Source organism: Aspergillus pseudoviridinutans (genome assembly GCF_018340605.1).
Source record: "Aspergillus pseudoviridinutans IFM 55266 DNA, scaffold_6, whole genome shotgun sequence".
Classification (NCBI taxonomy): domain Eukaryota; kingdom Fungi; phylum Ascomycota; class Eurotiomycetes; order Eurotiales; family Aspergillaceae; genus Aspergillus; species Aspergillus pseudoviridinutans.
Window position 1 is genome coordinate 648719 of NW_025091286.1, and position 25603 is coordinate 674321.

Below are 25603 nucleotides of genomic sequence, written 5' to 3' on the forward strand. Positions count from 1 at the left end.
CTTTGTCTTCACTCATTGTTGTATACCTTACTGGACTATACGTGGCGATCGACTGGCCTATGTTTGTTTCAAGCTCCCGCGCCTCATGGCTAATCAGTTTGCACTACATGCTTTTTCCGGCTATCTTATGAGATGCAATGGGAGGGTTTGCGACCTGCGCACGCCCACTTGTTTTCCTTGCGTTGTTCTGCAAGTACCTTATTTATATACCCCATGGCACGTCGCAGACTGCTGCATCGGCGCATTGTGGTTGCAAGGTGTCCTCGTATTTATGCGTTATGGTTTTCAAGTCTCAATATCACTCAAAAAAGGTTACGCGCACTATCGTAGAACCGGCGAAGAGATATAGGTAGATCATATTGATGATTACTCTACGCCGGGGTAAGCCATGGAACTACTCATCATCATCCATATCATCTGACAGCGCACTTTGAGCCTGCGACAAACGTTCCAGCTTGATCCGAACAGCAGCATCGGCTGTCTCCTGATGCGTGCTCCCCCCATCTTCCGAGTCATCGTCGCTTGCAACAGTGATACCACTCTTGCGTCCTTCCCGAGGTCGCCTCCGGGGGTTCCCATCAGCATCCAGCTCGTCATCCTCCGCTTCCCGCTGGGAGGCTGCTTCGGCGCGACGCACTCTGCGCAGCAGGACAGGATCACTGCGCAGATCTTCCGCGGTCAATACAACCGAGCAGACAGGACACTTGACGGAGCGAATACGATTTCTTCGGCCGCGTGACGGAGGCCCAGGCACGGTTGTGGAACTGTGCGCGATCATATCAGTAATGGCCTCGCGCTCGAAACTATGAGGACATTTGGTGCTGGTGACCGGGTCCCGGAAGGGGAGGAGGGTGAGGGGGCATTTGAGAGAGATGCGCTCGCGCTCGATGGCGATCTCGTCCGAGTCTGCGGACGAGGGGCTCCGGCGTTGGCGGGTGCGTCGGGCCGCTGGCTGGTCGGTTGTGGAAGTTGTAGTTGCGTGAGGATCTTCCATGTGCGCGAACCACGTGGAGGCGTGTGGCAGCGGCGGGATGTCGTCGCCGGGGTGTTTGGCTTCGTGGATTATACGGTAGAAGCCGATATAGGCGTTGTTCGTGGAGTATCTGTATCTGTTAATTCGGTCCTCTTTCATTCTTCATCCAGCCCTAGGGAATGCAGTACGTACCTCTGTGTCAAGGATTGACCGGTCCATCGCGCTGACTCCTCGTCCAACTTCTGACCTAGCCGCTGGCTAGGTGGGATACCGGTCATCTGCGGCTCAGGCGTCCCTTCGTAGTCCTCATCGCCGTCCTCTTCGGGGTCCTGGTCCTCCTCATCATCGCCTCGTCTCCGCCTCGTCCGTCGACCCCGTAGTCCCGCAGCCCCAGCCCTAGCGCCCGCAACGGTAGCCTCCTCCGCCTCCTTGGCCATATCCGCCAGCACCCCCTTCAAGCCCTCAAGCTTTACCTCGGCATCGATCGTCTGCCGCATCCGTGCCTCCAATTCCTCCGTAACACTCTGAACCTGCTCCTCCAACCGCGCTAGCCGGTTTATCTCCTCCCCATCATCGTCATCCTCCTCCACGTCCTCCTCCTCCTTTGCACCGCCCCCCTCCGCAGCAGGCGTCTCCCCATCCCCCCTCCTCCGCTTCCGCGCCCTCTCCTTCTGATACCGCACCCGCGCATCAGTAAGCCGCTCGTTGACCTCCCCCGCTGAATCGGTGAGTTTCTCCTCCGCGCGCTGGATGTGCGTTTTCAGTTGTCGCACAGACGGCGCGTTCAGGAGCGCGATGATCGCATTGTGCCCTGCGGCGTTTAGGGGCGCGATGTGCGGCTCGTAGTCCGGGAGAGGAGGCGTCGAGGCGCGGGAGTGGGTATGTCGGTTTGTGCTTGCGCTTGTGCGGTCGTTGCGTGATGCGTGGCGGCGGCGTCTTGTGTCGGGTGTTGCTGACATTTTATCTAATCTTGGTCTTGGGAGGGTTGCTCGTGATAGAGAGGTTGGGCTGCTATGACATGATGGTATATGGGATTGGAATGATAGACTTAAGAGCTTTTCAGGTATGATCGTTGAGAGTCGTAATGCTGGCTTAGTGCTGTCTATGCGATTATTCTTACTGATAAGATCGAGGTCACTACAAAGGACGCGACGCGCTCGCGCTAGTCCTGTTTAGGATATACATCTTGGTGCCTGGAATTCTGGGCAGCGAAAAAGTTTTCATGAAACAATGCGCGAATCTCTACGCCGCAGTTACACCTTGTAGAAACAGAATGCATGATAGAAGCCTAGACCATGTCAGTCATGCCACGCAGACAACCCGGTCAGAAGAACTCACTGGCCGCTTCCTTTTCCTCCTCGGTCATCAGCAGTTCGCCAGTGGCTCGATCACGGACACCCATGCGTTCGCTCAAGGGCCCCAGCTCCGGATCATCCTTTTCATCACGCCAAATATCCAGGAATGGCTTGCGGTATTGCAACTCGAGGTTGTAGTCCTCCGTAAGACTGCGGAAAATTAGTCTCGCACACACATCAAAAGTAGTTGTCCAAAGACTCACGCTCGGAAAGCTTCCCAGGGAACAACGTATTCCGGCACCTCTTCAACGGCCTCTTCCATGAAGTAGCTGTACTTCCATCCGAAAGGAGGACGGAAAATACCATCCTCAGGAGTCGTAACAGGAAACCGGACCCGGTAGATCTGGTTCCCCCATTCTACCTTGCCGTCATCCTCTTCCACCTCGCCGTCCTCAGGAGCCTCGTCTGTCTTTTCCTTTTTGGCTTGCGCCTGCCGCTCCTTCTTCTTCGCATTGATCTCTGCTACTCGCGCGCTGATCACGTCCGAGTTCGGGCAAACGCCGAGGAATCGGCCTCCCTTCTTCAGACATCCTGCAACATTGCGCAGCATCTGCCTTGCCTTTTCTTCACTTTCAAAGGCGTAGTGGATCGCGAACATGGATGCTACCACGTCAAATCCGCCTCCGCCCCACCGTGAGCTCATGACAGAACCCCCTGGGCCTGCATTGGGGTCAATGCCAACCTGCTGGACAATGTCGACATCCCCCAGCCATTCTCCGAAGCAGTCCTTGGGTTGAAATTCGGCATGAAAGATGGGATTACGCCGGCCGCGATTACCACGTCCCGATTTCATTCCATTGTAGCGTTCGCGGGCTTGGATGATTGATACCTCTGCCGGATCAAGACCAACGTACAAATCAACTGGTTGAGGAGCCAGCTGCCATTTCCCAAGGTCACCACCCTTGCCACAGCCCAAGTCGATCACAAGAAGTCGCTTTTCCTCTACCGGAGGCACGCCGCCGTCTTCAGCCCAGTCCTTGGTGCCATTGAACCGCGCAAGGAATTCCTCGTCCGGAGAAAACTTCTGGATAAGGGTACTCTTGACCCAGTTGTTGAAGCTCCGCAGGCCCTTGATCTTACTTTCTGTCTTCCGCCACTCTCTACCGCGCTGCGGCACTGCGTTGTAGTGTTGACGAACAACATCTGTCAACCCGCGGCCCTGGGAAGCCCGCATCGCCTCTTCAACCTGGGCACGGTCTCTTTCTTCTTGTCTCCGGCGCAACGTCTCCCGATCCACCAGTCCCATTCGAGCCCCACCACCGGGCCGTTTGCGCTGCCGGGGTTGTTCCTCTGGAGTAGGAGACCGTGGAGGTGGAAGGGGTGAGGTGGATCGGTAAGTTGAACCATTGCGGTTGGCAGCTGATGCTGTCTCATCTGCGTCACGGCGAGAGTACGCCGAAGGAGGTGTCCTACCGCGCTTTCGTAGCTTCTGGTGTCGTTCTTCCATGCGCTTCCGCTTGGACATGGGGCGGTCTGGAGCTAGCTGTGATTTTTCGGACATATTCTCCTCCGCGGGCACCTTCCTCTTTTTATCACCTTGAGATCCATTCCGATCGGTAGGCGGAGCGACCTGGTCTGGCCGATTCGGCTTGTCTGAAGGATCCGCTCTGGGCTTAGGTGTCGCCGAATCGGAACGGTTTTCCATGGTTGTAGTTGCTTTGTTCGCTTGATTCTCTGCCGTAGATGTCAAAGGTCGTGTGTGCGAAGCCTCCTGCGCTGCGAGATTTGCAGGCGACTGTAATTGAGTTGAGATGGAGGGAGGAGTTTGCGTAGTTGATTGTGCTGGCTGCGATTCCGCATATAGTACTTCCGCGGATGCGTTAGTCTTTAAATCGGGGTAAGGATGTCTCTGTCATTTCAAGGAGAGTCAGTGACAAAGCGTTAAAGCAACAGTGAGCTGAACTTGACATAAAGAATTGAACAAAAATGGCTCATGCAGAATCTGTCCAAATTGAGTAACCAAAAGAAAAGTTCCCAGATTCAACGACTGAAGCATTCACCGCAAGTATGAACCAAAAAAAGTACTTACCAGATCAGTAGTGTTCTTATTTTCCCAAGTTGCAGTCTGAACCTGCTCCGAAGATGAGAAGCCCGCCTGGGGCTGATCGGAGGCGAGGCCCCAGCGAGACCTAGCTTCGTCTCCATCTCGCTCCTCCCAACTGTCCCGTGCTGGATCATACATGCTGCCACCGGAGATGCACCACGCTTATTGTTTCTTGTAGAACATGGGATTTTGGAGAGTTTCCAACAGTAATTAAGAACATCTTGAAGAAATAAAGGACGAGAAAGAACGTTCTTTCTGCGTGCGATGATGGTCCTGTTCATACTTCTGGTATCCCTGGTTAAGTCTAGCGTTTGCCGCGTTCCCCTTACCGCATCCGGCACGATCGTCTACGCAGCAAGTGTGGTTCAATATCAGAATGCCTGATGCAGCAGACAGCACCCATGATTCATATGCAAATTTACGCGATAGATGTGAAGCTCTCGATCGGATCGAATATGTACAGTAAAGACAAACAGGGTATATCATGGATAGAGTAGAAAGACGAACCAATGGCACCATTCTTGCATAGCCAATGTTGAGCCGAAAGAAAGACAGAGAAAGAAATACGCAAACGCCAGCAGATCATACGCTCAAGCTGAAGAATGAATCCCGACCATCATGGAACAACCGACTTTTTTCCGTGAGGAGACTTGACGTTCAGCACCTGTCGCATCCGCCGAAGTTTCGCCCACCACTCTCGATCACTGGCCTTCTTTTGTTCCTCGTTCACCTCATCTACTACCGGGAAGTCACCCGAGGGTGTTTCTGAGACAGCACGGAGGGTGTCCATGGACGCCGAGGACCTGACCTGCCGGCGGTGTTTGACTTTGAGTGCTTGAACAAGTAGTTCCCATCCGCTCCGCAGCTCTGCCTGCTTCTCGGTTGACTTGCCAGTCCCGCTTTGAGCCTTTCCGCTGATCCAAGGGCAGTATTCCATATGCTCATTGGCAACATCCAATGTATCGTAGACCGTGGCATCCCCATTATCCTTCGGCTTGTACATCCACAGGCCCAATCGTCGAAAACATGCACTGCAGCCTACCAAGCCGGCCGTTTCGTTCGAGACTGCATCCCAGCCGAAGAATGCTAGCGCAAAGGCAGTTCTGTTGATAGGTTTCGATTGCTCAACTGTCACCTGAGAGCTCTTTTCGCGAGTCTCTTCGTCCGAGTCTTGCTCCTGCGATTGGCCCTGCGACTGGTCCTGCTGCTGATGTTGGGACTCAGTGGAGCGCAACCCATCGCCAAGTTCGAAACTTTCTTGCGGCAATATCTTGAGAATATCTTCTAGATTGAATGACTCAGGTGTCTGGATAATATCCCCAGCCGGTAGCTTATCGGCAATTTTGGTAATATTTGAATACCGTTTCTGAAGACTAGCGATTGCCGTATCGGCGTTTGTGAGCGGTAGTCGATGGATCGTAGCTTCATTGATCAGTGAAAACTCATAGAAAAAAAATTCAAAGAACATGTGCTTGACCAACCATCACAGCCTCTGTTTCTCCAAGGACAATGTTCACCATGCCCTTTGACCAGCAGACTCGCATACTCTTCTACCAGCTTGGCACCTTCGGATGGTCAGTTTGACGGCGATTGAAACCATAAATGTACCAATGCACTTACGGACTTCCTTCCTCTCCTGGACTTTGTCGAGATCATATCCATCCAACTCGTCAAGTTCGTCAGGTAATTTGACGACCACTGAGCCGCCACAGCCTCCCACACACGACACCCGCGAAACATCTGTACAGATCCACCCTCGTTTGGCCCACTCAACCTCACTTATCGCAGCCGGTTTAGGAGACCATCGATCGACGCGGCGAAAGGTCTCTAATCTCTCCAAGAAGCGTTCGCGGTCCCATGGGACGAAGCTAGGGCGTGTTGTTGATGAAACGGAAGACTCTTTGGAGCTAGCTCGAGGTTTTAGGATCGATCTCCCGACCGCCGCGAAGTCATTTTCATCTTGACTACTCAGTCGGACCTTCTTGATGGATAGGTCTGCGGGAAGACGCTCGCGAGCTGTTGTTGGAGTTGCGGGGGTCTTCTTGGACGAAGGTTCAGCGGTCGATGGCTTGGTCAGAGATTCTAGCACTCGATGAAACTTTCGCTTTTTGGTCTCGACCGCGTAGGACATTTCCTGATGTGAAAGTGAGCTGTTTCAGCTTGAGAACAAACTTGAAGCTCTTGAACTATGGAGATCGACCTGCGATGATGATATTATCAAAACGACGCTAAACCCAAGACGGCAATTGTATTGTTTCTCGTCAACAACGGGTTCCTGAGAAATCAGGTGTCTACATTTATTCCTCGACAGGCCATTGACGAAGCAAATTGGAGTTTATATAAACTATGTTCAGTGCTGAGCATATGGTATCACTTTTATAAGATCCCGATGGGACAAGACAATTGCACCAACCCTGTTATGCTATATTGAAATATTCCTCATATCAGAGTATTGAGTATCGAATCATGCAATACTGATTGGCCCTTCGGCGGCTCGGCGGCTCCGATCTCCGTCCACAACGGTCATTAGAGGGTCCTGAAAGCTCATCTTCCATTCTTCCTTTTCAGCTTTGTACATATAGGGAGTTCAGCATTGTCTCTCCCTGCTGTTGGCATCACCATGGCTTCTTTGGGAGGCTCGGTGCCTATGTTCCGGAGCCTTGCGCCCCGATTCTCCAAAGAATTCTTCACTTGTCGTCAATGCCTCGGACGGAGCCAGAAGTATGCGACTAAATCCGCATTTCGCAAGCAGTTTGCTGGCCTGTCCCTAGGCCAGAAGTCCTCCAATGCAATTCCGAACCCGCTTCGCGTGACGGCTGCAAAGTTTTTCTCGCCTAGCCTACGGAGATCCGTCTCTGGGTCAGCCGTGGCCGGTGCGCTGGAAGATGGAGCCTCTAAAGCCAAGTCCAGCTTTCCCAAAGTGTCTGACAAGATTGTGGCTTACTGGCTGCTGGGGAGTGCGGCCAGCGTATTTGGTATTGTCGTCTTTGGTGGACTTACAAGGTTAACAGAATCAGGGTACGCCCCGCTTTGTGCATCCCAAGTTTAGCGACCCTTGCTGACCATATTTGTTCATAGTTTGAGCATTACAGAATGGCGTCCCGTCACCGGATCCCTCCCTCCTATGAACGCAGAAGACTGGGAGTCTGAATTTGCAAAGTACCGTGCCTCCCCGGAATTCCAGCTGCTGAACCCGAATATGAATCTCTCCGAATTCAAGTCAATTTACTATATGGAATGGATTCACCGACTCTGGGGTCGTTTTGTTGGCCTGTCATTCGTGCTTCCCGCTATCTATTTCGTCGCAAAGAAAAAGGTCAGCAAGCCCATGTCGCTACGCCTAGCAGGCATCGCGGGCCTGATCGGCTTCCAAGGTTTCATCGGCTGGTGGATGGTTAAGTCCGGACTCAAGGAAGACCTCTTTGCGCAAGGCAGCCACCCCCGCGTGAGTCAGTATCGGTTGACGGCTCATCTCGGGGCTGCCTTTATCTGCTACACTGCCATGCTATGGAACGGTCTTGCTATCCTGCGGTCTCATCGGCTTCTGGCTGATCCCCAAGCTGGTATAAAACTGCTGGACTCGCTGCGTGATCCCAGGCTTAAGATTTTCCGTCGATCTGTTGCCGGTCTGGCCCTTCTGGTTTTCGCTACGGCCATGTCCGGTGCCCTAGTTGCCGGTCTGGATGCTGGTCTGATTTACAATGAGTTCCCATTCATGGGCAATGGTCTGGCTCCTCCCAAGTCGGAGTTGCTTGATGAGCGTTACTCACGACACGAGGATCGGTCTGACCTCTGGTGGCGTAACATGCTGGAGAATCCTTCTCTTGTACAACTGGACCATCGTATCCTGGCTATGACCACGTTCACCAGCATTATGGCTCTGTGGGCTTATTCTCGCCGCTCTCCAACCCTGAAGCGGTTGCTTCCACCTGCCGCCAGGAAGGGCCTACACGGTGTGGTTGCATTTGCTTGGGTCCAAGTCGGTCTAGGCATTTCCACCCTTCTCTACCTCGTCCCTACTCCTCTCGCCTCAGCTCACCAAGCAGGCAGTCTCTTTCTTTTGACCTGGGTGCTTGTCTTAGGCAGCCGTATCTGGCACCCGTCTAGGACGGCGAAGTTGCTTCAGATGGCTGCAAAGGCTCGTGGCCAAGCGGTACACAATGCTGCTTCTCATGTCGCCCACAAGCTGTGAAGCTGCTACTGATCACATTTTTTGAAGCCAAACGATCTGCTTATGTAGTTTAAAGACCTCTAGATTTCTCTGTATACTATGAATACCTCCCCTTTCAAGAATGTACGATATTGTTGGTCCAGCGATTGGAAATAAAGCCATTTGACGTTTGGAGTCACTCTTTAGGAATTTTACGACAGGCGGGGTTTGTAGACGAAACCCTACAGGCTACAGCAGGTATTCCTCATGTCTGTTTTATATTTCATTCTGAGAGATCCTCACAGTCTGCAGAGCATCTTACCTACCTTTAGTGTCTTATTCGAAGTCTCAGTGGCGATCTGAGAGCCCTCAGCGTGCACTCATTCGATTTCTAAATGGGTGATCTCGGGGACGAGATTGCCCATAATACCCAGCAGAATCATTGAATAATCCACTCAGAGCCATCTAGTACCTCAAAGAAATCAAGACTTGTATCGACCAGCTGGCATACGCCCGGCCCTTTGAGCCTTGTCCGATGGGGTGGCCTCGTCAATACTTGCTTGAGCCACAGAGAAGGTGCCAATCTCCTGAGCATCCGTCTCTCTGGCCCTGCGCTCAAGGTAAGCCTGAAGGGCATGGCTGGCTTGTTGCTGGGCATAGTCATGCAATTCTCGACTAGTCATACTCAAGAAATTCGCAACATCCTCGTCTCCAGGCGCCGCCCCGTCAGGTGAATGTTCTCGGTCAAGGCCGTCCTCCCGGATGGCTAAACCGATGGCTTCAATACTAAACGCCAAAAAGTTCCGAGCCGCGTTCAAGATCTCATTGTCCGCAGAGCTTGGTATCTTCGAAGACGACTCCTCGTTCTTCGTTTTCTTTCGATTGCTTGACTGTCCCTTCCTCAACTGACCCGCATCACCCTCGTCCCTCTTGACCGACACTCTGCCGCGTCTCATACGCGCAATGAAAGTCTGGTCGATAGCCCCCGTGTGGACGCGACCGTTTCCCCGGTGCGTGCGACTGCAACCGTTGGCAAGAATACAGCCGTAGCATGCCTGCCAGCCGCATCCCTCGCAGCGGGACATGCCCGTTCCATTGCGTGTATTGCACATGTCGCATTTTGCGGTGTGGCAGGCTATCTCCTTCCATTCAGTCTCGATCGATTGTTGAGACGCAGTGGACGGCAGAGGGGGAGGGGTTCGGGACTGATGAGGCGAGGGATCCCTCCTGCGTCTAAAAGAAGATCTCGCCATTGCTTCTACGCGGCGTAGGATGGTGCCAATCTGTGTGGCGCTTGAAGAGGATATCGGGATGGCTGTTAGCCTGTGTGGAGAGCACTCGGAAAGGAGACTTGGATTTATTCTTCCCTATGATACAACAGCAAAGGGCAGTGACAAATTGGCAAAGATTGGGGTTTGTTGTCAAGGAGCAGCAGAACTCAAGAATTTTCTCAGAAAGGGACTGTGAACTACACACAGTCAGGGTGCGGCTCTGTTTACCGGGGCACGATTGCGCTCAATAGTGCGGAGCCACTCCAGGCGCACTTCCCAAACGTCAKGAAATGTTCTTGGCTGACCCTCTGGCGGATTCTGTGCAGTCTCGATAGCAGCTAGATAGAACTCCCACGGGTTCTGTCCATCCCACGGGTCGACTTCCAGCTGTCCTTCGTATTCTTCGGATGGGGAGTATGGGGGGAGCTCAGGGTCTCCTTGGAGATCCTCTATTGCACTTGCACTTGGCTGATTGTGATTGCTCTCCAGGTGTCGTTCAGTGCTCACAAATTGAAAGTACTGACTAATGCCACCGTCGTTGTCGTTGCCTGCAGGATTCTGCGCTGGTGGTGGCTGATTGCTCTCCTGACGCCGTCCAGCTCTCATAAGGCGACAGAATTCATCGAAGGTTCGATCGTCGCCAACGGTGAGTCTAGGTCTCAGAAGTTGAGCGATTTGATCGATGTCACTATCGTCGTCACCGTGATTCTGTTCAGAGGGCTCAAATAGAGAGTATGGCGGAGGCTCACGGGCGTCGCTCGTGGCACGAGCCTGCTGTTCAGTCAGACGTGGGACGTTGTCCTGAGAAAAGAGAGCCATGTCAGTGACTGAAGTTCAAATCGCAGATGGAGAGAATGGCAAACGTACAACAGGTGGAACCCTGCGCTCAGATCGACGAAGACGATTCCAGAAGCGCCTGGCAGGAGTTTCTCGATTCGAGTTCGAACCACGCGAGAGATCTCTGCGATGCTCAACTTCCTCTTCGTAAGGATAGGGCGGAGGGGGTCCAGTCGGGGGAAATGGGATCCGTCCCCTGCCTGAGCCGTTCGGTTCCCTGACTGAGTACAGGTCGAAATCAGAGCTCTGCTCGCTGGTGTAGGGATTGAGGCGCTCGTTGAAGGAAGCCGTCAGCCAAGCTGCGTACTCTGGCTGATGCCGAGTGCGATTKGAACGAGTCTCCCTGATGCCCTGGTTACGCTCCACCTGCTGATTTTCTCTCTGGGGCTGATAAAGTTCCTCGCTGATGGGCTCTTCCTGAAGTTCGTTGCCTCCATCTGACATATTGGAGACGACCGCCATTTTATATGTTATTTCCCTCTGATGGGATGAGGTCCAGGACTGTCCCTGAAAGAGAGACAATTCCTTTCACTTGTTTCTTTCTTAGAGGAAGATTGCAAAGAGCAAAGAAGAGAGCTGAGATAACAGAAGGCTATGATCACCTGGAACGCGAGAATAATAGTGTCACACGAAGAGGAGAAGGCGAGGTGACAGAAGAACACTTCTCGCAAGGAATCTATCTCGCTTCTTTCGTCACTGTGTGTGGGCTGTGAGCTGTGGCAGGTCCTTAAGCGAGCATAGTGAATAGTCCCTACACCTTCAAATCTGCCTGAAGCAATGTGTTGCATATGACGTCTGCAGGGGCAAAGGAGAAGCGATTCAATGTTTGCTAAGAAAGAGACCTGTCTTCTCTATGTCATACGTCAGACAAAGAAAGTTGTAAAGGAAAAGAGAAATGAATCTCGTCGAGTCATCTGGATGTCGCTGGAACAGGAGGTAAAGTCCATCCCTATGTTTGAAGCCACAATGCGTACAGGGAACGGAGACTCTTTCGAGAGCCTCCATCAGGGATTGACACTATATATCAGGGCCCTTGACAACTTCCTGCCTCGAGTCTCATGCCGGATTACTTTGATATAAACCAGCTCATACGCTTGAATGATTCTCGGGAAGCCTTACATGCATTGCTTGTTCGACTGGGTACCTTGTCCAAGATGCCGCGTCCATTACTTGACATTAATCCTGAGTAATCTAACCTGACGGATCGATTTTCAAGACGAAGCATTGAGGACAGTATGCTGCAAAGAACACGCACGGGACGAGCATACGACGATTGTGAGGACAGAGGTTGAATCCGTCGTCGTCGTCTGTGGCGATATGTAGCCCATTGAGTACCTCTGGCGCTATCGTGTTGAGGGAGTAGATATCAGAGATTCGAAACCTGGGTTGACATTTCTCTCCGCCGTATCATTGATACTGACATCGATATTGGCTTGCTGGTGTCTCCTATCAATAAGTAATGGACACAAGATGCTTTGGACGCAGTGAGAAAGGGCCGACTTGTGCAATTGGAGAGGTCATCCTTAGGACATCACTCTTCAATACAGCATAGTACGAGATGATTGTCCTACATTATTGTTAAGACGCTCACTACCGGTCAAGATGCGAAATGGATCTACTGTATGAATTTTATTTCACTCTTAGTGTATCCTCATAGACATTCATATCAAGCATGCAGCCATAGTCATCAACGATAGATCCATCATCCAGTTCCAGTATCACGCGATTATTTATGAGCTGTGAGGAACAAACAGGTTAGCGACCTCGGTTCAGGTTCAACTTTAAGATGAAGTGCAACTTACGAATTCCCTCTTCGGGCTGGGGCTCAATGCCAACAACCTCGGCAGCAGTCTTGGCCTCTGCTGCAGTCTTGTCTTCCTTCATGAAGGGGAAAGCAAGAACCTCCTTGATGCTGTAGTTGTCCGTGAGGAACATGACCAGACGGTCGATACCCATACCCCAGCCACCGGTGGGAGGCAGACCATACTCCAAACTTGTGCAGAAGTTCTCGTCAATGAGTTGGGCCTCGTCATCACCCTGGTCCTTCTGTCTGGCCTGCTCCTCGAAACGGAGACGCTGGTCGAAGGGATCGTTCAACTCGGTGTATGCGTTCACGATCTCCTTCTTGCAAACGAAAGCCTCGAAGCGCTCACAGAGACCGCTGTGCTGGCGGTGGTACTTGGCAAGGGGAGACATCATCTGGGGGTGGCCAGTGATGAAGGTGGGGTTGACGCAGGTCTCTTCAATGAACTCGCCGACCAGCTTGTCGAGCATGCGGGCGTTGGTCAGAGGAGGCGAGCATTCAATGCCAGTCTTCTTAAGCACACGCTTGAGGAACTCGCCAGTTTCAGCGGTGTGCAGCTGATCTCCAGGAGGGAACTTCTCGCCAGTGGCCTCCTCCAAGGCAGGGATCATCTCTACCCGTCTCCAGGGTGCCTTCCAGTTGACGTTGTAGACCTCGCCGGACTGAGTGTGGAATGTGGTCTCATACCCACCAGTAACGTGCTTGACCAGACCAGAGACTAGCTCCTCGGTCAGGTTCATGACATCGTAGACATCAGCGTAAGCCCAGTAGAACTCGCAAGTGGTGAACTCGGGGTTGTGCGTCAGATCAATGCCCTCGTTACGGAACTGACGACCAAGCTCATATACACGCTCCAGACCACCGACAATCAGCATCTTCAGGTACAGCTCGGGGGCGACACGCATGAACAGGTTCATGTCAAGGTCGTTGTGGTGGGTAATGAAGGGCTTGGCGGTAGCACCACCGGCGATGGCGTTCATCATGGGGGTCTCAACCTCGATGAAGTCCCGGCTGTCGAAGAAGTTGCGCACGTAGCTAACAATCTTGGAGCGAGTGACGAAGACATTGCGGGATCTCTCGTTCATGATCAGATCCAGGTAACGTTGGCGGAAGCGCTGCTCCTTATCCTGGAAACCGTAGTGCTCCGAAGGGATGGCGTGCAAGCAGGGCGCCAGGAGAACGACCTCAGTGGCGAAGATAGAAAGTTCACCGTCGGCGCGGTTCTTGGGGCTGGTACGGCCAGGGAAACCGACGACACCAACGATATCTCCTCTGCGCAGGTGCTCGTGCTGAGCCTCAAAGGCGACATCGCCCGTGGCGTTCTGGGCCTGGCACACGACCTGCACCTTGACACCTTCGGCACGGATATCGTAGAAGAAGAGCTTGGAACCTGAAGAACGCTTGGTGTAGATTCTACCGGCGATACGGACGGTGACATCGGGCTTCTGCTCGCCCTTGGCAAGACCATCGTAGGTCTTGAGGTATTCGCGCAGGTCATCGGTGACCTGGAACTTGTGAGGGTAAGGGTCGGGCTGCTTGGTCTCACGCAGCTTGTTGATTCGCTTGCTACGGATCTCGAAGTATTGCTATATTCAGGAGCAAATATTTTAGCAACGGATCCCGACAGGTTCAAGTAACCGCTGGATTTCTAAGAGTGCAAATCAACTTACGTTAGCAGTCAAGTTCGCCTCTTCCTCCTCAGCGGAGACCTTCTTCTCAGGCTTAGGAGGAGCATTGGCCTCCTTCTCCTTCTTCTTAGCCTCCCTCTCGCGCAGCTTCTGGCGCTTCTTCAATTCGGTCTTGGAGACTCTCTCGCCCGTGACCTCATCGAGCAAAAGGTTGGCCACGGAGGCCTCAACCTCGTTGACTGCATTGGAATCCGCCATGTTGAATCAATAGAGCTTTTATCTCTCTCGTTCGAAAACACAGCCAGGAGAATCCCGATGGCAAGAAATCGAGAAGGAGAGGCGGGTTTTGGTGGGTTAGGTAGAGGAGAAATGCCAGAATTTTGGGCGTGACTCATGAATGGGAGACTGTCATTGGCTGTTGCTTTGAACCTCTACCACAGTAAACGGAACGGCCGATAACGGCCATATGGATACTACATCTTTCTACATTATACAACACATCAACATCCTGAAAAAGGCACACTGCATTTTGGATCACTTTCTTCATTGCATGTCATAAAGAATCACTGAAAATGTGATGTTTCCCTCGATTGGGGCTTAGGGCATAGGGCTTGGACGTGGGGCTGGGTTACCCCGCCTTCGATGCTTCCAACCATCCCGCCTTATCATCAGTACAAAGCGAATTTCAACTTCAAAGCAAGATCAACACGATACTGTCTAACCGGAGGCTTAAAAGAGGCTTGGACAAGGCTTGGGCGTCATCAGAGACATGCATATCTTAGCATGAAGCCAACACAATACATCGATTCCAGTCCGAGCCAACAACCAACAAACAGGATCATCAGCCAGCTACTGGTCCGAATCCAGGAAAGCTGGACCAGTCTTCGGGTGGTTGAGACTTAATGGCCGGGTCAGACTCTGCAGCTTCCGCAGCATCGTCTTCCTTCTTAGCTGTTGCAAGCCATTCCTGGGCCTTGAGGACCTTTTCTTTTTCCTTCAACAGGTACTGTCGGCGTCGCTGTCGCTCGGGATCTTCTGCCATCAACTCCATGCAGCGTTCGACAGCTGGGTTCTGTCAGTTGTTTGCCACTAAAAAATATCTTGGATGGGGAACAGACCATTTCCATCGAAAATACGTAGTTCGTTTTCAATGACTGCAATCAGTTCTTCACGGCATTTGGAGAAGAGTTTCGTATGTACGCTCTGACAGATCGAGTCGATGAACCGGGAACTCGCTATTTCATAGTAGCCACGAGTCGTCTGAGGACTATTAGCATGTTACTCGAACTCAGCAGGATCGGTAGGACTCACCGCCATCATTTTGAGCTCCTGAACAAATCTGTCAGGGCCGAGCTCCGCAGCAGTGAGTTTCTTGATCTCAGCGTCGCGGCGCGGGTCTCCCCGAGGGATTTTGCCTTGAAGATCGAGAAAGCAGTGCGACCTTGCTTCATGTCGGCGAGCTTTCAGATACTTGTACGCGTTTTCTGTGGCTTGCTCAAGAGCGGAAATCGCCATGGTAAAAGGCTTGTTATGCTCAATATTATAGTTCTCTTGCGCGTGTCTGAAGTGCTCCTTGCGGAGTGTCTGGAGGTAGTTGTCAATGATGCGTTTTAGTTCTCTGTAGAGACTGGTCTGATAGTATGGTGTAAAGACCTCTTTGAGCTGTCTCATCAACATGTCCCTCACTAACTGGTGAGTAGCCCCCAAGAACACTTGCATTGGCTCGTCCCAATGCTCGACGCTCAGCTGGTTCATGACCTCCACGGCTTTGGGGTCCGTCTGGTCGGGAATACCAGCACGATAAGAGTCCTCATTGATTTCTCTGATTTCTTCCCAAGTGAACATTCGTGCGGGACGATCAAACCGATTAAAGTGCTCTGTATAGTAACCTGAGGGCTTCGGGGTTGAGGGCTGTTCTGGTTTTGGCTCCGCTGGTGTTGAAGTAGGCCTGTCGCATGGGGTCTTGCGTTTCACATTCAAGCTCACTGATCGCTGTATTGAGGTCATTTCGCAGTCAGAGTCGGCGTCCTCACGCGCAATGGGAATGACCATTTTGTCTGAATGGGCAAGAAGCTGAACAGTCGGCCTAGTCTTCAGCAGAGCTCTTTTAAAGTCCTTTGCAATGTTGCCCCATATCTTCTGGAGGGGATACTGAGCTGAGCCGCCGTCAATATGGGCACGTATTTGATCTTTGAGATGGTTCAATTTGCCGCAGAGGATGTATGGGACATTTGCCGACGGGGGATCTGGCAGAGTCTGTAACTCTGCGTCGATGCGCGCGGCTTTCTCGTCGATCTGTTCTATAATCCTGGGCAGGCAGCCTTGGATCTGTTCTAAAAGAAGACTTGAAAGCGCTGCCTGCAGGTGTCTGGTTCCGAATCGGTCCTGGTAGGCAGATAGTTCTGTTGCCCATGGACTCTTTGCAAAGAAGACAGCTTCCTCTTCTCTCGCGCGAGAATGCTCGATGGCCGGATCAGGATTATTGCGGACGATGTAATAGCCATGACCAAGTGCAAATTTGTCTCCTTCCAGGATCTCCACCCACTGATCATACGATTCGCCTGTCTGGATACGATCAGGTTTTGTAAGGACACCGAGGGTTCTTTCTTTGGCGCCACGGACATCCCGCATGATACGTGCAGCGCTTGAATTTGTAGCGTCGTCGGTCATCGGCAGTGCCAATAACACAATGCAATTTTCCTGCGAGATGTACTCTTTCACGAGGTTCTCCACTAGTGAAACCAGGTAACGCTCATGATCGTGTTCCGCCTGGCTGATGACACCAGGTAGATCGTAGAAGGAGAGATTAGGAAAGTTAGGCGCCGAGATGTCCAACCGAACCACATTTGGGGAGAACTTCACCTGACAATAAGACTCGTCGGTGTCGGCGTTATTTCCGGGTTGATAGTCAGTAGAAGGTCTTCCTGGATTCAGAATGGCAAGCTGGGCCCACTTAATGGCCTCTTGTACGGCATCTTTATCTTTGACATCAGTAAAGTGCTCATCTTCCTGGTCTTGTTCGATCCACGGTCCCAGAGGCTGCGACCTTTTGGGAAGTTTAGTGACCTTCCGGGAGCCATCGAAAATGTATTTTCGTGATAGAAAGATGCGACAATTCCAATCCTGACCTGGCTCGCTTTCCGAGAGATTGATTTCCATGGGGCAGCGGGTGCATGTTCCAGCACTTCGAGGCACCTTGATCTCGCTCATGCCTTCGATCAGGGAGCTTTTACCCGTACTCTGATCCCCTATGACGCATATTTTCGGGAGAGCAATGCGGCTGTCTTCAATCCCTATGTGACGGAGGTCCTGTATCTTTTTGACCAGGCACTTCATGTCCCGCGCAATAAGATTTATTGCGTCTGTTTCGGTGGAGGGTAGGGCGGACATGACTACTGGCGTGTTGTTTCCTGTGGCTGCCGCAGGTTAGAGATGAAAGATGTGCTTAAGCTCCGTTGCTCACCTGTTCCTGTGCTTGGTTCTGACATGACGATATCAGCAACTGAAGAAGAGAAATGCTGTTGTTGAATGATGTTGCAGCGCATGAGGGAGGGTGTGGAGGTAGGTGAGAAAGAAAAAGATAGGCAGTATTGTGTTCACTTTGATAGACAGATGCACACGCAGTCTGCGGAACACGAAAGAGTATTAAGATGGCTGGAGGGAGTAACACTTGAGATGGCAGTTATTAGGGCCAGTATTATGTGAATAGAAAGTGAAGTATGAATTGAATGGAAAATGAAAGTTTAGTACTATAGATCCAGCACAGATGTCTTGATTTATAGTGAAGCAAGAAGCAAAGTAATCGAAAGACTTGACAGCCATGATGTCCATACAAAAAGTTGGTTGTTGTCGTGGGCTTAGGAATCTCATTGCCCAAAGGAGTGTATACTGTCCTGCCAAATTTGGTGCGGCATATACAACTTTCTGTTGCCAAGGCGGATGGACCAACAACCATGTCCAATTGCACACACCTCACATGTCAAGTTACGGCAGATTAAGCTAAGGTGATAGAGCAAAGTTGATATAAATTTTACTGTGTTCGTCAGTCACTGAAGCAGTTTATAGAGGCTAGGAAGGATGCTTGTGAGCTTTGCAAGGCAATCACTTGAAGCACGTATTTGATTGGTAAATACTAGATATCCTTTCACATTAGCTTATCCACATTAGCGTACGGAATATTACTTGGAGGTTTTTCAAAGAGACATCCATGTTTTCAGGGGCAAAGGTGTTGATTCCTGACTGTGAAAGACACTCGAATCTCAGATGGACGAAAGCGGTCAAATGGCTGTCAGGGTCGAAGCTCCCCGTGACCCGTGGTTCACCAAATGCGGATCCTCGCTACTCCCGACTTGTTCTAGTCAGCCTAAAGTTAGTGCCTAAGGTACCAAACGAGGTGGTACCTGTGGTGGGCCTGGAACAGAGTGCGTGGTCATCTGGGAACATCACCAAAGTCCAAGCATAATACGCATAATATTATTATTCTCTTTTCTCCTATTACTACTTTATTAACTACTTATCCATCCTACTGAGTGTCATTATTACCAGTCCTCCCTCGGCCTCTGATCACCACAGTCCAATTCATATAATAACTCCTCCAATCCATCATTGCAGCTATTCTCAATGCTTCAAGTTCCGGTGCGGGAACATTCAACCGTGGCCTCCACCAAGGCTGTGATCTTGGTAGGTGAAGCAGGGAGAACAGCACCTGGATGTCGCAAATGATTAGTGTGCGGCTAACAATGCTCACGATCAGGTCGGAGGTCCTTCCAGAGGTACTCGATTCAGACCTCTGTCTCTTGATGTTCCCAAGGTGGGTTACCCCTCCTTTTTGCTCTTCCCCTCACTCAGAGCGTAGCTAACTCAAGGGCCATTGCATTCGATCAGCCCCTTTTCGAAGTTGCCGGTCACCCTATTATCAACCACTGCCTCAAGGCTCTTGCCAAAATTCCCGATATCCGAGAAGTCATCCTGGTCGGCTACTACGATGAATCGGTCTTCCGTGATTTCATCAAAGACTCCAGCAAGGAGTTCCCCCAGTTCCGAATTCAATACTTGCGTGAATACACGGCGCTTGGCACAGCAGGAGGTCTCTATCATTTCCGTGATGCCATCCTCAAGGGCAAGCCCGAGCGCATTTTCGTCCTGAACGCTGACGTCTGCTGCTCCTTCCCTCTTGGTGAGATGCTGAAGCTGTTCGAGGAGAAGGACGCAGAGGCGGTGATTCTGGGAACCCGGGTCAGCAACGAGGCCGCCACCAACTTTGGATGTATTGTCTCCGATGCTCACACCAAGCGCGTGCTGCACTACGTCGAAAAGCCGGAATCGCACATCTCCAACCTCATTAATTGCGGTGTCTACCTCTTCGCTACCGAGTGCATCTTCCCCGCCATCCGCAGTGCCATCAAGCGCCGTACTACTCGCCCTCGCCTCCTCTCATACCCTTCCTCGGAAAACCTGGAGTCCTCCTTCGTTGCCGCCGACGAGGAGGCGGAGAAGACCGAGGTCCTCCGTCTGGAGCAGGACATCCTCTCCGATTTGGCGGACAGCAACCGGTTCTTCGTCCACGAGACCAAGGATTTCTGGCGACAGATTAAGACCGCTGGCTCGGCCGTCCCCGCCAACGCGCTGTACCTGCAAAAGGCCTTCCAGGCGCAATCCGACGAACTCACCCCTCCCTCCGCCACGATCGTACCCCCCGTCTACATCCACCCCACCGCAACCGTTGACCCGACCGCCAAGCTGGGCCCCAACGTCTCCATTGGTGCCCGTGCTGTCGTCGGTGCTGGAGCTCGTATCAAGGACTCGATCGTACTGGAGGATGCAGAGATCAAGCACGATGCGTGCGTGATGCACTCGATTATCGGCTGGAGCAGCCGGGTGGGCGCTTGGGCTCGTGTCGAGGGAACTCCAATCCCCATGGCAAGCCACTCCACCAGCATCATCAAGCATGGCATCAAGGTGCAGAGCATCACCATCTTGGGTAAGGAGTGCGCTGTCGGGGACGAGGTGCGGGTACAGAACTGTGTGTGTCTGCCGTACAAGGAACTCAAGCGGGTATGTTAATTGAGTCTCCTGCATTAATCAATAACACTAACATGGTTAAACAGGATGTCGCCAACGAGGTTATTATGTAGTGAGATATTCAAGATGGGCTATTTTGGATCTATTCGATGGATTATACATATTTCTCGTTAAGCACTAATTTGTTCGACGCCTCTATCAATACTTTCTGCTTCTCTAAGCCATTCTCCTGGACCTTAGACAAAGGCTGACCGGCTTGGCAAAACGAGGATGATAATTTTGGTATAAATTTCAATATCGGACAGATCATGAATTGACAAAACGCTCAAGTAAGCGATGTTTCGTCTTGCCTTGAATGAAATCTCGCTGCTCAATGATATTTGTCCCATCGCAGAATGAACCATGTATATATCCAAGTCATAACACATCAAAGAATGGTAGAAATCATAAACCCGGCAGCCAGATACTGCTCGTCCGGATAACAAATTCACCGATAAGCCCCGGGGTCGTAAGACGTCTGCTCCGCAGGATGGCCATACCCTGGACGTCCAACACCACTGAACCGAACCCGCGGCCCACCCCGCTGACTTCTCGCCGGCGCAGTCTCCGAAAACTCTTGCGCCTCGCCCGCATGGTAATGCTCCGCTGATGCATTCAGCCCGTACACGGGGGGCGGCTCCCGGTATGCCGGGTGATTCGCATAATCAGGACCCGGGATATCGGAGATTCCGTGCCGATCTGCGTAGGGGCTCTCAGGGAACTGATGCTGATGCTGGAGCGGGTGCCGCTCGTCCTCGAGTGGGTCGCCGACGTTGGTGCCCGTCATGGCGCTATTGTTGCGCTCGTGCAGCTTGATGTCTGGGTTGCTGGTCATGGGGTCGTATGTGCCTAGTCGGGTCTGGCGCTTGTGGATGATGATGTCGAGTGCGACCGCGGCAATGGCGGCAAATGTGCTTGTGCAGGTGAAGGTGAAGAGAGCCTTGTAGGTGCGGCAGACGGTGATGCCGGTTGAGGTGGCCCAATAGGTTGCATTGCAGGTGGTGAGGATGGTGTGGGACATGCTCCAGCTCAGAAGGCCAATGGAGATGAGCCAGAGGATGAGGAGGATGGTGTTCGAGAGGAGGGAGAGGCGCGGGGAGAGGCCATAGCAGCAGTGGGTGAGGCTGGTGAAGATGTAATTGAGGATAGAGAGGAATGCGGAGACGAGGAGCTAGATGACGGTGAGGTTGGCTTTGACATGGTCTGCAAGGCACACGGAAAAGTACTTACCAGTAAGAAGGCCCAAGGAAGCTTATATCCGCCGCTTTTGAGATGATAGATAAACACGGCGAGGATGACGCCGACGATTACTGAGGAGAGTAGGGAAATTGCGCGGATGGTATGAAAAGGTACAGGAGGGTAGAGAGACGGCTTTACAGATTTTGAACGCATCTCTATGGTTGTGGATGGAAGCGGTGGGATCTCTGACGGAGCTCACACTCGCTTCAGCATCAATTGTCGAGTATGAGATGGTCTCTGTAGAGGAGGCCTGTGGAGAAGTACGTAAACCAAGTATTGTCCACCGTTGATTCGAGGCTATCCGAGATAAACAAATATCGATTGCCGACAGACGTCGGCTGACCACAACGCAGGTTTTGTAAAATTTGCTGGACCAGCCAGAGAGGTGAATATAGTCTTTAAGTAGAATTCCAGCTGAACAAGAAAGCTGCGTCACCCCCAAGCTCGATGCAATGCAATGCCTCCCTTGGCGATGATCCACTGCGGGTGTTGCTAAAGAAAGAAAACACGCTAAACTAAACGTTATCGATAAACAATCGTCGTCAGGACTCAAGTCTAGATTGGACTGAACATTCTTGTCCTACAAATGCCATCTGGGAGCTGGTTCTCACTTGGCAGTCATTCTGAGAAAGCCAGATTTGAATGATTCTCTCCCTCTCTGGATTTGATGAACCAGAGCGACGAGAGCGTTGATCGTTACCTTAGGTTTCCTCCGCTTCTTGTGGTCTGTTTCAAGCTAAATGATCTGCTTGGACGCTCCACGAGGACGCGGCATATTTATCAAGCAATCCCCACGGAGCATCAATCGTGTTTTGTGGATAGTATCGAGGATCTCGACTTCAGTCTTTCCTCTCTCACACACATTCTTCTCCGTTTTGTTAAGTTTGCTAGAAAGTCATAATTCGCTGCAGCAATTTGCCCCGAAAACCTTACCCCGCCTGGTGACTAACAACGCCTATAGCCAGGCGACCTACACAGATTAGAAATCAACCGGCATAGTGTAATATCTTCTTTGACTGACACTAGTCGGCTTTGTACTTGAGGTATAATATGCCAGCGCTCTATCTACCGTCTCTTGCAGGATGCCTCGATTGCACATCGCCTGAGATCCTGATTGCTACCCATTGCACCAAATATGGCTGCCATCCTTGCTGGGACACTTCCGTGGCATGATGGCGAGAGGAAGATGCACACTTTGCTCCGAGTTCCGGTTAAACCCAATCCAAATGTCCCTTATCTCTATCCTGGAGCCGCATTCCAGGTACAGAGGTCTCCTTTAATGGCCTTGAGCACTATAGATCAGGAAGGCCGACCATGGGCAACTGTGTGGGGAGGAGAGCCTGGCTTTGCCGCTCCTGCTTCGCAGTCTACTGTCGAAATTAAAACTCCAGTGGATAGTCGATATGATCCTGTCGCAGAGTTGCTACTAAGCGGCTCCACGAATGAGGGCAGTGTTTCCGCAGAGACCGCGGGCCAGCCTGTCTCCGGGTTGGCGATCGATCTGGAGAATCGTAAAAGGACGAAACTTTACGGAAGGAAGATTGCTGGATCACTGGAAGCTGATAGTGGGATGGCGCAGCTGTCTGTGTTCATCCAGGGATGTCTCGGTAGGGTCTGGATCGTATATATGGTTCTATGGCAAGTCTTTGCTAAATACGGACAGGCAATTGTCCCAAATACCTGAATAAGAAGAAGATAATTCCAGCTTTGCCTGACCCGAAACTGATTACTGACGACCCCCAGCTACCACCAGCTGCAGTTGAACTACTCGGCCGAGCGGACTGCCTGTTTGTCGCCTCGACTCATGGTACTGAGGACATGGACACCAATATCCGCGGTGGGCCTCCAGGCTTTGTACGACTCATGAGCAACGGACCTAACGGTTCTGTTTTCGTATACCCTGAATATTCTGGCAATAGATTGTACCAGACGCTGGGAAACTTCCAGACAACTCCTCTGGCAGGGTACGTTTTCCCAGACTTTGACACAGGAGACGCGCTCTATGTCACAGGAAGAACCCAGGTCTTGATTGGCAAAGACGCGGCTGCTCTGCTTCCACGATCAAATCTAGCTGTCAAAGTGACCGTCACCTCGGCTCGGTTCGTCGAAAAATCACTCGCCTTCAGAGGAATTGCAGGCGAGCCCTCTCCATACAACCCAAGCGTACGTTACCTGGCAACCGAAAGGGTCAATCGGGTCGCTCAGTTTAATGACGATGTTTCCGTTACTGCTACCATGATCGCAAAGAAGATTCTTACTCCGACCATCGGTCTGTTTCGATTTCGAATCTCAGATCCATCCAAAATCGGGACCTGGGCTCCCGGCCAGTATGCCACCTTCTCGTTTCAGGAGGAGTTGGACCTGGGCTATTCCCATATGCTCGATGACGATCCTTTGAGTCTGAATGATGATTATGTCAGGACATTCACTATTTCATCGTATCCAGGGCATGGACTGCCAGCGGATGAATTTGAAATCACAGTTCGCAAGCATGGCAACGTAACCAGCCACCTCTTCAGGACTAATGAGCGCGCCGGTTTAGAGGTACCTCTCAAAGGCTTCGGTGGCGAGTTTAGGCTAGACGATCAAGGAGGTGACTGCACAATCCCAGTTATAGCGGGCGGAATTGGTATCACGCCCATTATTGCACAGCTGCCAGGCATCGAGGTTTCGCGCCTACACCTCCTGTGGTCCATTTCTATGACCGATGTGGGCCTTGTCTTCGACACATTCCAGCGCTTCCCCCAACTGCCAGGCTCAACCACTCTATTCCTCACAGGATCTAAGCCAGAAGATGATCAGGGGTCTCAGCAACTTGGAGCCATTATATCATCCGGGGCGAGAATCGAGCATCGTAGGATGGAGGCCCGAGACTTGGATACGTCCTTGGGGGATGCCTGGTATTTCTGTGGGAGTCCAACACTCAAGGGCTCTGTCATGACTTGGCTCGCTGGGAAACGAGTTATCTATGAGGATTTCACTTACTAGGTCTTATGTGGTTGGTCAACATTAGTCTGGTGATATAGGACTTGAGACTCTCATATTAACAATGCATTTCGTATATACTTGTCAAATAGATCACACAGAATGGTGTCACATAGTTTGTCAAGGTGGGAATCCTATTTCATAGGAATATAGAGCCTGAGGCACAAACTAGCACGCCAGACGCGTATCGATTTGTTGCCTCCGCATCGGCCAAGATAGATAACAAGAGCTCCCCCTCCAAACTTCGCAAGCTTCCTCATCTTCCTCTCACTGTCCACAATCAAGAAAACAAAATTAACTCCCAGCAATCTGTCGACCCCATAAACAGAAAATAATTGACACAGGAAGAGACCACATAACCACCCCACACAATCGAGTCAATCGGGTCACCTATCTCACCCCTCACTCCCCACGAGTGAGTGAAATCACCCAAAAATGTCCACCTACGAAGGTACAACCCCCCCGGCGCCAATCCACACCGTAAACATACTAAAACACCCCCCACAGTCGAACACAACACAGCCGACCCCTCCATCCCCCAACAGCCCACCCGCCGCCGCCGCCCCGACCTCTCATCCTTCTTCTCGACCCTCTCCCAAATCAGCCCCGATGAGCACCGCTCCAGACCGCACGCCGTCCCCGTCCCGCGCGACGTAAGCGCCGCGTTCTATACTCTCGCTGAGGCTTTTGAGGTTATGCGCCGGGAGTCGGATGGCGGGGCTGCAAGCGCTCGCGAAGGCGGCGATGGCGACGGCGACGATCTCCTGTCGCAGATGATTCAGACGTTGTTGCGGGAGGCGGATGCGCCACCTAAGGAGGTGGAGGGTGTGAGCGAGGAGTTTTGCGATGGTAGGTTCTGAGAGGTTTCATGAGGGTGGATTCGGAGCGCGGACTGACGAGGTTTTTGAATAGTGCTCGACCGGGTTCCGCGTACGTCGTTGAAGGAGACCCAGACGTGTCCGATTTGCAATAACCCGTTCTTGGAGGATGAGTATCCGCTCGTTGTGCGGCTGCCGTGTCATTCTACGCATTTGTTTGATTTGGAGTGTATCCGGCCCTGGTTGCGGTTGCGGGGAACGTGTCCGCTTGATCGGACGGATTTTGCCAAACAAGAGCGTGAGAAGGCAGAGGCGCGTAGGAAGAAACCTGTTGAGGATGAGGAGGAGGAATGGGATGGTATGTATGGCTAGTTGCAGATTCGTCCTGTTTCATTATTGTATTCATGTGCCATGTCATTACCTGCGTGGGGAAGTATCT

At 51.8% G+C, this 25603-nt stretch overlaps 11 protein-coding genes across 11 annotated transcripts; 4 read left to right on the forward strand and 7 right to left on the reverse strand.

Moving 5' to 3' along the window:
• Positions 1-394: 394 nt before the first annotated feature.
• On the reverse strand, positions 395-1932 carry Asppvi_008671 (SUMO ligase MMS21; the record flags this gene model as incomplete). Its single annotated transcript, XM_043304537.1, has 2 exons — positions 395-1103; positions 1166-1932. 2 exons carry the CDS (start codon positions 1930-1932, stop codon positions 395-397), a joined length of 1476 nt encoding a protein of 491 aa, XP_043160472.1.
• Positions 1933-2226: 294 nt separating this feature from the next.
• Positions 2227-4510, reverse strand: abd1 (mRNA (guanine-N7)-methyltransferase; the record flags this gene model as incomplete). Its single annotated transcript, XM_043304538.1, has 4 exons — positions 2227-2261; positions 2312-2478; positions 2532-4177; positions 4358-4510. The coding sequence occupies 4 exons, from the start codon at positions 4508-4510 to the stop codon at positions 2227-2229; spliced, it is 2001 nt and encodes a 666-aa protein (XP_043160473.1).
• Positions 4511-4988: 478 nt separating this feature from the next.
• Asppvi_008673 (uncharacterized protein) lies at positions 4989-6503 on the reverse strand (the record flags this gene model as incomplete). Its single annotated transcript, XM_043304539.1, has 2 exons — positions 4989-5794; positions 5993-6503. The coding sequence occupies 2 exons, from the start codon at positions 6501-6503 to the stop codon at positions 4989-4991; spliced, it is 1317 nt and encodes a 438-aa protein (XP_043160474.1).
• Positions 6504-6992: 489 nt separating this feature from the next.
• cox15 (cytochrome c oxidase assembly protein cox15) lies at positions 6993-8564 on the forward strand (the record flags this gene model as incomplete). Its single annotated transcript, XM_043304540.1, has 2 exons — positions 6993-7390; positions 7451-8564. 2 exons carry the CDS (start codon positions 6993-6995, stop codon positions 8562-8564), a joined length of 1512 nt encoding a protein of 503 aa, XP_043160475.1.
• Positions 8565-9004: 440 nt separating this feature from the next.
• On the reverse strand, positions 9005-11092 carry Asppvi_008675 (uncharacterized protein; the record flags this gene model as incomplete). The annotated part of the gene is made up of 3 exons (XM_043304541.1): positions 9005-9837; positions 10099-10594; positions 10661-11092. 3 exons carry the CDS (start codon positions 11090-11092, stop codon positions 9005-9007), a joined length of 1761 nt encoding a protein of 586 aa, XP_043160476.1.
• Positions 11093-12385: 1293 nt separating this feature from the next.
• Asppvi_008676 (lysine--tRNA ligase KRS1) lies at positions 12386-14320 on the reverse strand (the record flags this gene model as incomplete). Its single annotated transcript, XM_043304542.1, has 2 exons — positions 12386-14020; positions 14105-14320. The coding sequence occupies 2 exons, from the start codon at positions 14318-14320 to the stop codon at positions 12386-12388; spliced, it is 1851 nt and encodes a 616-aa protein (XP_043160477.1).
• A 583-nt stretch (positions 14321-14903) lies between these two features.
• On the reverse strand, positions 14904-17550 carry Asppvi_008677 (putative dynamin GTPase; the record flags this gene model as incomplete). The annotated part of the gene is made up of 4 exons (XM_043304543.1): positions 14904-15127; positions 15181-15322; positions 15374-17478; positions 17526-17550. The coding sequence occupies 4 exons, from the start codon at positions 17548-17550 to the stop codon at positions 14904-14906; spliced, it is 2496 nt and encodes an 831-aa protein (XP_043160478.1).
• Positions 17551-18682: 1132 nt separating this feature from the next.
• On the forward strand, positions 18683-20196 carry Asppvi_008678 (mannose-1-phosphate guanylyltransferase; the record flags this gene model as incomplete). Its single annotated transcript, XM_043304544.1, has 4 exons — positions 18683-18742; positions 18816-18872; positions 18947-20116; positions 20170-20196. The coding sequence occupies 4 exons, from the start codon at positions 18683-18685 to the stop codon at positions 20194-20196; spliced, it is 1314 nt and encodes a 437-aa protein (XP_043160479.1).
• Positions 20197-20570: 374 nt separating this feature from the next.
• Positions 20571-21514, reverse strand: Asppvi_008679 (uncharacterized protein; the record flags this gene model as incomplete). The annotated part of the gene is made up of 2 exons (XM_043304545.1): positions 20571-21293; positions 21353-21514. 2 exons carry the CDS (start codon positions 21512-21514, stop codon positions 20571-20573), a joined length of 885 nt encoding a protein of 294 aa, XP_043160480.1.
• Positions 21515-22496: 982 nt separating this feature from the next.
• Asppvi_008680 (putative oxidoreductase, FAD-binding) lies at positions 22497-24349 on the forward strand (the record flags this gene model as incomplete). The annotated part of the gene is made up of 2 exons (XM_043304546.1): positions 22497-22968; positions 23025-24349. 2 exons carry the CDS (start codon positions 22497-22499, stop codon positions 24347-24349), a joined length of 1797 nt encoding a protein of 598 aa, XP_043160481.1.
• Positions 24350-24781: 432 nt separating this feature from the next.
• Positions 24782-25536, forward strand: Asppvi_008681 (uncharacterized protein; the record flags this gene model as incomplete). The annotated part of the gene is made up of 3 exons (XM_043304547.1): positions 24782-24797; positions 24854-25195; positions 25259-25536. 3 exons carry the CDS (start codon positions 24782-24784, stop codon positions 25534-25536), a joined length of 636 nt encoding a protein of 211 aa, XP_043160482.1.
• Between the last annotated feature and the right edge of the window lie 67 nt (positions 25537-25603).